General features: G+C 35.8%; 1 protein-coding gene across 4 annotated transcripts in view; it reads left to right on the top strand.

The window, feature by feature from the left end:
• Positions 1-12,920, top strand: part of LOC145662395 (protein nervous wreck-like) — a 554,721-nt gene that overhangs the window by 387,498 nt on the left and 154,303 nt on the right. For all 4 annotated transcript variants that reach the window (XM_081727930.1, XM_081727929.1, XM_081727928.1 and 1 more), the window contains exon 11: positions 7,767-7,844. In XM_081727930.1, the coding sequence (XP_081584056.1) occupies positions 7,767-7,844 (78 nt within the window). The remainder of the gene's footprint in view (positions 1-7,766; positions 7,845-12,920) is intronic.

The following is a 12,920-nucleotide window of genomic DNA, read 5'->3' as shown; positions in this document are numbered from 1 at the left end:
AGCGTTCCTTTGATTAGCGAGGTTTCATGAGACATGGACCTAGAGCTGAACGTGGGATCCGAACAATATGAGCTCCGGCCGGGAATCAAACCCGGGTTTTTCCATGCCAAAAGATGCATACGGTAAGCACTTTGCAACGAGGAAACTCAAGTTTGTGTTTAGAGTAATCATTACAAAAATAATATTTTCCCACTATAATTTCCTCGAAATAATTTTTCGTAGATTGAAATTCTTTTCGTACAATCTTCTAGTAGATGACTTGCAGATGACTTTCCAAATGAACTGTTTACATCTTATGTCAGTTACTCTGGAGTGTCATTTACGGAGGGCACGGGTAGTTTCCCCCCTCTAAATTTGAGAAACATATGTTTTATGAATCCCCTTATTTTGAAGTGAGGAATCACCTTTTGCAGTTTGGCGGTATAGTTCATTAACACTTTGTATTTGTTAAGTACACATTAAGTACACATGGGATAAAAACGTATGTGGCGTAAGTAAAAACGTAGGTTACATGTGTAAATCCTGTAGTTTTTGGAATTAACCTACAGCAAACATATAACTGAAAAAGTATACGCACTTTCCGTACGAACGAAAGAACTGTATATGGGCAGTCAGCATCTTACGTACAGATGGACGTATGTAACATATAGCTGATGCATGTAACATACGTATTAATATGTACTATACGGAAGACTGTTAGATGTCATACATCCTGTAACGATATGATGTATCACCTAAGCGGGAAAAGTGTCTAGCATATGGGTAACGTATGCTCCGTACTTACCTCCGTATTAAACATAAAGATTCCGTATATTTGTACAATATACCGCTGTCCGGATAACGGATTTTTCTCAGCGTAATAATACTTCTTTAAATTCAGTGAAAGATGTTACTGTATTTCTTAAAATCGAGTTCTTCGTGTTATACATTGCAATGATCAGGGGCGGATCCAGGAGGGGCGATCGGAGCGAACGCCCCCCCCCCCCCACACACAGAAGAGTAAACTTTCTTATTTTACATATATAAATAAAACCCATCCCAAAGTTTGGAGCCCTTAAAAGTAGCAGTATAACAACCCACCGCCCCCCTTCCAGAAGTAGGGTCTTTGATCCGGCCCTCGCAGCAATTTAACAATGATGAAAAGATAAAATTTCTAAAAAAAAAAAAAAAAAAAAAAAGTGTTTGTTTGTCATTTAAATTAGAAACACGACCGTGTAGAGTTATCCTAATAATGTTAAACGGATAAAACTATTTGTGTTTTATGAGTAACTAGTTTGTATGACTTACCAGAATTCCGGATGTAGGCTTCGTAGCCAATTACAAAAGTGTATATAAAGACAATTTTTTAATGACGTAATTTCATCTTTATTACGATATACAAAGAAATATTTTATGGTAATCTGGCATTAAATTCTTAAGCAAACAATCTTGATCTGCTACGGATTATACGTAAATCAGAAATAATCACGTAATTTCATAACAGCAGGGATTAAAGTATTTTCATTTTTAGAAATACTTTTCCATTATCTTTCGTTAATTTCAGGGCAGAGTTCTGAAAAAAAAAAAAAAAGAGAGAATGGGAAAGAGAAACCGTGATTTGCTTTCAACCAATGGAAAGAGATTTTTTTGTGTTCATGGTGTGAGATACAAAAAAGATTTTATCTTGGTTTTAATGGATTCTCTTAATACAGTGCACTCTATTTAATCACTGTATATTCCATCATTATTTGGCTTTAATATAGCTACTCTCATTCCACTTTAGTTTCAAAATTTTTATGCTTTTTTCTTAACAAGTTCAGATCTTGTCTTTTAAAAGAAGCCAAATCTTTATTGATTTTATGTCATTATTTTAATTATATTCGTTAATTATGTATTTTACAGAGAAGAAAATATCATAAAAGCAGCGGCAAAATTCTGCCTAGGCATATTAAACAGCTACCTATTGTCTAAGGCAGTGGTTCTCAACCTTTTTTGATTAGCGACACAGTTTACTAAACGTCCAGCACATCCTGACACACTTGTTTCATATTTTTATTATAAATAATAATAATAATAATAATAATAATAATAATAATAATAATAATAATAATAATAATAATATAGTGAAACCAATTAGTTTTTATAATGACTCTATATACCATTGAGTATTATTACTACTGTTGGAGGAGTTGACTGGTACAGTCTGCCTCGATTTTAACTAATTATTATTAAGTTCTTTATTATTTTTAAATTCTAAAATTTCGCAATACGCCTTAGGGGACTGCATGCCACACCGGTGTTACGCGACATATCGGTTGAGAACCACTAGTCTAAGGACCTGATTAGGGTACAAAATGGAATAAATACTGAAAACACAAGACCCGGAAAAAATGTCATTTTTTTAAAAAAGGAAATATAAAATAATTCACGCGGCAACGTAAATGTGTAATTATAAATGTAAACATTATGTGTAAAAAAAAAAGAGAGAGAGAGAGAGAGAGAGAGAGAGAAAGAAAAATTGAAAATTAGTCTATTTCATTTCAACTTGTGTCTTTTCAGAAATCAAAGTACCCAGTCTGATAACTGAATAATGGGTCTGATTTTGTTGAATGAAATAGAAACAAGACAGTTAAATGATAACTGTTTTATTATTATTATTATTATTATTATTATTATTATTATTATTATTATTATTATTATTATTATTATTATTATTATTATTATTATTTTGTTATAATTCAAAGTACAATTCTCCTGTTGAGCAACGACTAGAACGCCCTCTGTTTGCGGTATATTCCGAAGATTGTCAGTTCTTTGAGTATCTTGAATATCGTTCAGCGGCAAGAGCGCCCATCAGGAAGGGGAAGGTGGGGCACTCGCCCCCCGTTTAGACGAAATTGTGCATCGGAAAACTGAAAACATAATAGATATTTTAGAATAGTTACGGCAAAATTTGAACTACATTTGAAATGTCGCTTATGCTTTCTCCCCTTTGGAAACCACAACATGGGCGCCCTTGTTCAGCGGTAACTGCAATTTCGAATTTTGGTAATGCTGGTGACTTTCATCCAGCACTTTGGCGTTTCGTTGTTCGATCATAGCGAACAGAACTAACTGAAATTTCCATTCCTATGAACACTTTCGAATGTGGAAATGCTTCTCCCTTGCATAGTGCACACAATCATGTTCTTGATAATCTGACAACAGATGAGGCACAAACCGAGTTGTGACAGTTTTCTTACATAAATCTTGGTCTAACTTGTGATGAGTCGTTTCCCAGCTTACACCAAAGTTATCTGACAAAAGTCTTACAGTCACACAAAGATCTTCTGTAACACGTTGTCTCATTTCTGTGACGAGATCTGGCTTACGCATTGAAATTGGAGACCAGATCTTGCTTCATGTTCAATTGATTCCATGCCAGTGTTAAACCGTTCACACCATATGAATATCAGTGCATGAGTCAAATAAGTATTTCCATATAATTGTCGCATCAATTCCACAGTCTCTGTCGATTGTTTGTTACCGAAATTCGAACAGAATTTTAACGTTCTTAATGTGCTCCACGGCACTAAAGAACAACGGTCTTCCACTACAATCTCAAAGTGACATTGTAGTTACCGTCATTTCTTAGCTCGCAGCGATGGAAGTTGCCACTTTATATACGAAGTTTTCCTATTTCATTGGCATACTGTTAGTTGTCACCAACTTTCTTTCTATTCTCTGCAATAAAATTAGTCTCATTATTTAATTGTCAGATTGGGTACATTAAACGAATGAATATAGTAGTAGTAGTAAGTCGTAGTAATCTGTTCCCGTGTTTCTCAATGGTTTGTTTACGTGCTTTTGCTGCACATAATCCATAATTTGATTAAGGCAAAAAACTTTTTTGTGTTAAACCGACGTTGTAAGGGTATTCAAGAGTTTCGTTGCGACTTGCTGCACTGGCCGTGCGTCACGCAGATCCATACTCTCCAACTAGTTGGCAAGAGATCCTTTTGAGGTGTAACATACAGGATGCAACCGGGAGTTTGGGATAGTAGAACTTTTCAACCTGAAGTGATACACGAATAATGGTTATACCAAAATGAAGCCTTGTTCATGCATATATTTTTAAACTAGGAAGCAACGACTGAAGTGCACTAGGAATTACACAGTGTTGCCAGATGTAACCGAAGGTGTAAATCTTTTTTTTTTTTTTTTTTTTTTTTTTTGCAAAATATGTAAATTGACTCATAACTCATACGTATGGATGTTCTGTCATTAATTTTCAGTTTGCTTAGTTAGAGTAGCTTGGAAACTATGGAGCAGAAAAAAGAATTTTTCATTTCCACCGATAACTAATCAGATGAGACCTCTGTAAGGGGGAACTAGGGAAATCGTAGTTTTCATAAATTAACACTCTGAATTGGCAAACCCTGCTGATGTTTCAGTGCATCGAAAGGTGTGTTAAGAATCTGTCTACATTATGCAATTCCTGAAAACAATGAAAAAGGAACTTTGAAATTATCATGATAAAACTTTTACTTACATACACCCGGCAACACTGCTACTATCAGAAATGAGTTACCAGCTTTACAGCAGATGCTGGAAGTGTCCCTGTTTTGATTTAGACCCTACTTCACACGTTTCACCAGGTTGGCTGCAACTTTACGAAGATTAGAAGTGTTAATGTTCTCAATGACACTGGGAATGTTCGTTTCCAGGTCTTGAATAATTCGACAATTGTTCTTGTATAACTCTTGCTTTAAGTAGCCCCATACAAAGAACAGCAGTGTTGCCGGATGCATGTGAGTAAAAGTTTTATCATGATAATTTCAAACTTTCTTTCTCATTGTTTTCAGGAATTAGGGATGAGACGAGACAATATTTGAGGCTGTCTCGTCTTGGAAATGTGCTGTAAAACTGATGCCTCGACTCGAAAAATGTATATTTCTCTATTGGAAGAGCTGTTTCTCGACTCGAATTTTTGCAGGAAAATTCTGTCTTGTCTCGTCTCGTGCGCACCACTAGGAATTGCATAATGTAGACAAATCCTTAACACACCTTTTGATGCACTGAAACGCCAACAGGGTTGCCAATTCAGAGTGTTAATTTATGAAATCTACGATTTCTCTAGTTTCTTCTTACAGAGGCTTCACCCGATTAGTTATCGGTGCAAATGAAAAATTCTCTTTTCTGCTCCATAGTTTCCAAGCTACTCCAACTAAACAAACTGAAAATTCACTCCATAACATTCATACGTATGAGTTATGAGTCAATTTACATGTTTTGCAAAAAATTGATTTAAACCTTCGGTTACATCTGGCATCACTGTGTGGTTCCTAGGGTACTTCAATCGTTGCTTCCTAGTTTAAAAATATATGCATGAACAAAGCTTCATTTTGGTATAACCATTATTTGTGTATCGCTTCAGGTTCAAAAGTTCTACTATCCTAAACTCCGAGTTCATTGTATATTGGACACCCTATATATATATATATATATCAGGCACGTAGCCAGGATTTCGTAATGCTCAGAGGGGGATAACATGAAATACTCTGGTTACACACCAGGGGGTCGATCAATCTAAGCTATTTTAGTGGGAACACGTATTTGGGTTTGTTAGGACAATAAAATGAGGATATGCTAGTAAGTATTTCAATAATGAATTATCTCTCGAGTAAAAGAATAAAGAATCTCGAGTAAAAGAATATAAAAAAAGTATTGAAAAAGATATAATATTCCGAGTTTGTTAAGTTTTTCTTAGAGTCTATCTGATCGAACCGATTTCTCGATCATTATTTGTTGTCCATAGGATTAGCATGGAGCTAGATGGAATTTGGAATGCTCCGTTACAATAATATTCATTTTCAACTTGATCCCCCCTCCCCCCAAACACACACAGATTCCTCTACACAAAGCTCCTCACAAAAAGAGTAACCATACGCTTGCTGTAGCTTTATATTTTTAACGCTGATTCTTCTTTTTCTCGTTTCTTATTGCTTCATCCTTCCTTAATTTTTTACATTTCTGGTTCCGAAAGGGGGATCCGGTATATATATATATATATATATATATATATATATATATATATATATATATATATATATGCAAAATTATACGAGTACTCGATTCTCGATATCTCCATGTTCCCGATATTCAATATAAATTCAATATAATTTCAGTAATGTGGGGCCGCGGTGGCTCTCACCTCTAGTGTTTGGAGTCCCAGGTTTGATCCCAGGCCCCGCCAAGTGAACTTTGTGGTGGACAAACACCATGTGCGTGGGTTTCCTCGGGGTTCTCCCATTTCCTCCCACTTTCTTCATTCCACCATTTCTTTCATTACTCATCATCACTGTCTCCTTTAGACTAACCGGCATAACCGTGGGACGTAAAACTCAAAGATGTCAATTTCAGTAATCCAAAAGAAAAATCGACGGATAACAAACGGAATCCCGATTATTTCATATGACAAATTTTAAGGTCTATTTTGAAAAGTAGTTCATGGAAAGGGAAATTGTTTTAATTCTTGGTCCTATTCTCCTCTTAGCGTGATACTTTTTTTTTTTTTTTTTACATATATCCAGACCTTAAAAAGTACCATTGTCATATGTACACCACGTTAAAAAGTTTAGTTTGTATAGAGAGATATTTTCTCAATTAACTGGAAGTGATAGATTTTTTTACCATTTCCGGTTTTAGTATAGAAATTAGAGTGGAGATGGAATATATTAAATATTGTTCGGACGCTTAATTGATTGCAGGTACAAGCTTCTCTTTATCTATTACCGTTAGATCTAGATCTCTAATTCGATTAACGTTAAAACCGGAAGTGGATGACTTCTATCATTTCTAGTGGATTTATTACCTTCATAAAGGAATTCAAATCTTAAATTTTTGCCCTCTACGTTCTGCTCAAAATCAATGGTGATCCATCAACTGATTCTTAAGATATTTTGTCTTTTCCGGACCTAATAATGCACCGTAATGTACCGAAAAGAAAGGCGACTGTAATGTCGCTGGTCATGGAGTTTGCGAACAGAGTCGCTTTACAATATTCACCACATTTGTAGTAAGTTTTTCACTATCACAACACGCTGTTTCATAATGAAGTGCTTAAAACAGATGACGATCATGGGCTATTTGCCATTCCATGACTACTAATGACAAAGACAACAGATGAAAATCGTGTAAACGTTCAGTGGTGCCAACTTACTTGAACAAAAATGGCGGGAATTTCAAAAGTTGCGTTTTTTATGAGACACCCTTTACATCCAGCTGAAGACTTGTAATGCACTGCGAGATAAAAGAAATACTGCAAAAATGTTGGTAGTACAGCTTGAAATTGAGTACCCAATTTCATATTTTTCCAGTATGAGGGAAATTTGACCTTTCTTGGAGATTTTTTTAAAGGACCTGGTATCGTTGAATATACGATATATGTTCAAGACGACTAAAGTCAAATACTCTAGTAGTGCGCAGTAGCCTGGTTTTAGGTTAGATATATTTTGTCATTTTTAGGTCAAATATGCAAATATATTTGCAAAGTTTTTAGTTCATAGAAATCTGAGCCGTAGTAATAAAGTAATAAAAGTTTGATGGAATAGATAAAGCAAGTTCCATAAGAATCAGTCCAACTTACGCAGATGCCCAAGTTAACAAATTCCACTGTAATTAACCATTGACACTTGCGAGGTAAATCTGTTAGTTCTTCTTTCAATATGAGTCAAATTTCACAATATAAGTAGTGAGCATTCTTATATTTCATATTTATTAACATATATTTCTCTTTCTTTATGTAGATTGATCCAAATGACCAAAATGGACCTGATTTAGAGACAAAAATAGATGAATTAAGAACAGCCATTAGAAGATCAGAAGTAAGTAAAAAAAAAATATTTTGAACTGTTTAGTATTTTGATTGTATCAAAATTGTACTTGTGGTAGTAAGAGTAGAACCGAGAAAAATTACTTAGAAGAACAGAGAGGTTATGGGACAGGGATGAGATTGTGGAATAGCAGTCTATTTGCTGTTGTATGTGTTCAAATAGTATTTATATGAATACAGCACATGACCCCGTAAGGTCGGCCGCACATTAAGCAAAGACAGGACAGCCAAGTCCAGACAGAGAGAGACAAGAGATAATGCGGAGAGAAATGACTGAGTACATTGACCGTGTATCTCAATTTCAGAATATTAGAGAGTTTTTTTTTTCTAGCACATATTTGTGTGAATATCAGGCAATAGGTTTTGTTGCATTATTCACAGTACTGAAACTCGGCTCGCCTGTCCTGTCCTCTGATCAATATGCGGCCAATTTAACATAAAGATTTTCTGGTAGATCTATTAAAGTGTTACAGTTAAAAAGTTCAATGGTGCAGGTGTCAGAAAGTTTTACAGGCATGTATTCGCTATGTACTGTTAATAAGTGTACTTCATTTAAATGTTCATCTTCAGTCTGATTGCGATGCCTTGAGGATCGTCCACATATTGCGTACCGGGACAAGATGGGAGGGGTTCGGTCTTGCGTTACAAAGTGTGACAAGGGGGAGGAGAGAGAGTTTATATGCCTTCGTTACGTAACGCATTTTTTTCATAATTTTGTTTCTGAGATTTATATGCAATCTTTTCAACAAATAATTTTATACAGTTCTTTTCTTTTTATATAAATAAATAAATAAATATTTTTTGTTGTTTTGGTAAATTGTGAACATATAGCTTATATAAATTGAATTATGCAGAAGGGAGTCGAAGACGCTACTAGACACCAGCATGACTGGTGACAAACATTGCGTGTACTATAATACAATAAAACTTCGTTGCATTGTGTCATATTGCATTTGAGGACATGAAGGTTTTCTGGAGTTAGTTGTCAGCGATCGAAACCACCGCTTAAAAATGCACTCGAGTTCCTACTCGTATCGCTATTTTTGAGAATGTTTCAGTTTTTTTTTTTTTTTTTTTTTTTTTTGAGTCATTACCTACTCTGTTCTTCTCAGAAGTTTTGGACAAGAAATAGAAGAAACTCTTTTTCGTGAAATAATATTTTGGAGGACGGAACGATCCATGGTTTGGAGAGCAAAATAAGATATTAAAAACCGAATTCGTCGGATGTTCATCTCGTACCGATTTTTTATTTCATTTTTGGATTTGAATTTTTTCCTGGAGAAATCGAGTTTATTCTCATTCTGACACTGATTTAGGACAAGAAAAATTTGAAAAAGCGGTAAACTAAAGTCCAAAGTCCAAAAAATACGCTCGAAAATTTGTTCATAAACGAGATACCCCCGCTACTCCGTGTGTACAGCCATGTTGAATGTGTGATCGGCGAGGAAAAGAACTTCTTTGCATCGTTGACACTGTCGAACTTTAAATACAGGAAGCATCCTGGACCCGGGAAGAAGATGTCGATGTCAATTCTTTAGATCCTGTTTCACCTACATCTTCAGGCACTAATTCCTCCTTGCCAATCATCGGTGACCTAAAAGAATAGGAGCGATCTGCTAGGAAAAACGAGAGTGTGCAATTTCGAAGAATAAAGACTGGTTAATTAAATAAGTTCTTTAGTCTGATGATCATCAGTAATTCATCCCCAAGTAATAGATCTTAAACACTGTTTTTACTGTTTCATGATTCATAGTATAAGAAAATCATTAAATTGATAAATTGATTATGCGAACACAATGAAGAGCATTTATCAACGTTTAAAGATATGCAAGTCATTATACAATATACAGGGTGGTCCAGAAGTGGGCGTACCACCCTTTTAGTTTCAATAATATAGTGTTAGTTATGGTAGAATCTCTGTACGCAGCTACCTTGAAGTCTTAAGAGTCATAAACATCGGTATGATCACCATCCATGTCGTAACACAGTTGAATTCTGCGCCAAGTTCTCGCAGATATTTTGCGGAGATACTCCGGAGTCACAAGGGTGAAGAAGGTGTGTTCCACAGCTGCTCGTAATTTCTGCGATGTGTGATATCGAGTGTTTCTTACTTGTTGCTTAATGAAACCCCAGAGAGCATTGTCTGGTGTCGTCAGATCGGGACTTCTTGGAGGCCAGGCAAAGGGAGCTGGTAAAGATGCACAACATCTTTCAATCCAGCGGCCAACTTCACTGCAAATAACTGTTACTAAGCAAAAAACAGCAGAAAACAAATGAACATGGATATCAATGTTGCCAGACAATGTCAAGCAATGTTACCAGACAATGTCAAGCAAGGTTACCTAACAAATGTGGGTAAAAGCTAAAACCGTCAAAAAACATCAATTAAGGGTACGCCCACTTCCGGACCACTCTGTACTTCAATAATAAATATGCTTTAAATTTTGTTATATCACACTATTCGTGGACCTCTCGTGACGCGAAAAGGATTCTGATAACTTCTAGATGAAATTAAACAATCAATCAGTGGATTGAATCCTGTACATGAATTTACAAAACGAAATTAGAAAAACTTTCCGACAATCGAGACGAGACGAGACGAGAAAGTAATATTCGTAGATCGAGACGAGACTTATCAGGACGGAACGAGAAAACATTATTTCTCGTCTGGTCTCGTCTCGATTGTCGGAAAGTTCCTAGTTACGTAAATGTTCACTATGCATCAAAATATACACACAATACAATACAATATAACTGATTGGTTATTTTTTATTAATTAATTGATTGAATCGAAGTTTAAGGTTCTTTTCAGCTATGCGACATCTGTATCTCAGTTTAATAATGTGAGATCAGAACCACACAAGTTTCAAGAAACAGTTTTTTTCTGTTTTTTTTTATTTATTTATTTAAAGCTTTAGTTTTTGTGTTTTAAACTAATAACTTACTAATAACGTGGACTCCATTCAATGGTGACTTGAAATTCTCACCTAGAGAAAGTTTCAATTAATGTTGTCCACGAGACGAGACCAGACGAGAAATAATGTTTTCTCGTTCCGTCCTGATAAGTCTCGTCTCGTCTCGATCTACGAATATTACTTTCTCGTCTCGTCTCGTGGACAACATTAATTGAAACTTTCTCTAGGTGAGAATTTCAAGTCACCATTGAATGGAGTCCACGTTATTAGTAAGTTATTAGTTTAAAACACAAAAACTAAAGCTTTAAATAAATAAAAAAAACAGAAAAAAACTGTTTCTTGAAACTTTTGTGGTTCTGATCTCACATTATTAAACTGAGATACAGATGTCGCATAGCTGAAAAGAACCTTAAACTTCGATTCAATCAATTAATTAATAAAAAATAACCAATCAGTTATATTGTATTGTATTGTGTGTATATTTTGATGCATAGTGAACATTTACGTAACTAGGATATTTGGTTAGAGGCGAGCATTGCTCCTTAGTTAAGAAAAATTAAAGAACCAAGCCTGTGGAACAGTATTCTAGAGGGCAACACTGTTCTGGGCCAGGATATCTCAACATTTTTTGCTTTGGGGCACACCAAAATACATGTCAAACTTTCACGCCACCCGTGCATGTGATTTTTTTTTACCTAGGTGCAAAAAAAGCGAACACACTGAAATGGATACAATACATTTTTATTATTATGGAAAGACTATGAGATACAAATCTTACAAGCAAATTACGTAAGACTCTTGAATAGAAACATATTAACATAAAAGAAACTTATGACTTTTGAACAGGAAGGTGAGCAAGAAATATTACCATCAGAAATATAAGAAGATATCAAACTTAAGCTGGTGAGATATATTGTTCCTGGCGATTTTTGCAAAACATATATATATGCGTGGACGAACTCTTGACAGACACATTCTCATATTCAGTGTTTCTTTCCAAAGAAAAATGAACATCATTTAAAGCAAACTTTCCAGCTTTAAAGTTGGAAGACAAATGTGAAATCAAATGGATTAGCGATAGAATTTTTTTTTATTTTGTTCTAGATCTTTGCGGAAGATCTTAGAAGATATTAAAAAATCTCGCGACAACCTACAGGTACCGGTATGTATTCGCGACACCGCGGTTGAGAAACGTTGTTCTAGGCAACTACGATGACGCCAGCATTATTTATTTTCGGGGTGGTATTATTTTTTTATATATCGAAAATAATAGTTTTACATTCCTTACCTCCTTTCGCATTGTCACTGGTTCTATTGGGTTCTGGCCATCTGGTCTCCCTTTTAGTTAAGTCCACAGTATTGAATCAGTAATACGAAGAAAATACAAATTTAAGCATTACAGATTTTTATAGACATACGGTCACGGTCACGGTAATTTTGTGGTTATGTATAGAGTATCGGGCCGGAGCCCCTGACTCCATGAGTAATATGTTATAAAGAATATATCAAGATGTGCTGGTGGTTTGTTGGATGTTACTATTGTTTTGGTATGTATGGGAGACTACATCTGCAACTGTCGCAGAGTAGCTGATTATGACTTCTTTAGCAGTTCTGGAGAGATTTTAAATGCGTGGTGTTCGATGGACGTTCCGCAGTGCGCATTCGGTGCCGATATTAGCTATAGCTGGATTTATATGTCTGGGTAAAGTACGCCAGAACTTATTGTGGAGATGCCGTAGAACGTCTCTGACAGTGGGTAGCTCTAAGTCTTCCAGGATCTGACTGTTTCGTGTATATCTGTCGTGACCCGTGATTATTCGACCAGCTCGAGTTTGCACACTTTCGAGAGTTTGTACGTGACAATGGGAAGCATGTTGCCAGGCAGGGCATGCATAAGAGATGGTAGACAGGATTATCGTTTTGAAGATGTGAACTCGGACCTCATGAGAAAGGGAACTACAGCGCAAGATGGGGTACAACGCTGAGATTTTTCGTAATGCTCTCTGTTTTGTCTCTAATGTGTGTGGCGAACGTTAGACCACGGTCTAAAGTTACACCCAAATATTTGGCGTGCGTAGCATGAGGAATGCGTGTGTTCTCATAGTTTAGATTTCGATGGACCCGGATGCGTCTCCGACTGTGGATGACAGCAC

This window comes from Thermobia domestica, chromosome 10 (genome assembly GCF_964235325.1).
Source record: "Thermobia domestica chromosome 10, izTheDome1.hap1.1, whole genome shotgun sequence".
Lineage (NCBI taxonomy): Eukaryota > Metazoa > Arthropoda > Insecta > Zygentoma > Lepismatidae > Thermobia > Thermobia domestica.
The sequence above is the reverse complement of the archived record's forward strand: the minus strand, read 5'-3'. Positions and strand labels throughout refer to the sequence as shown.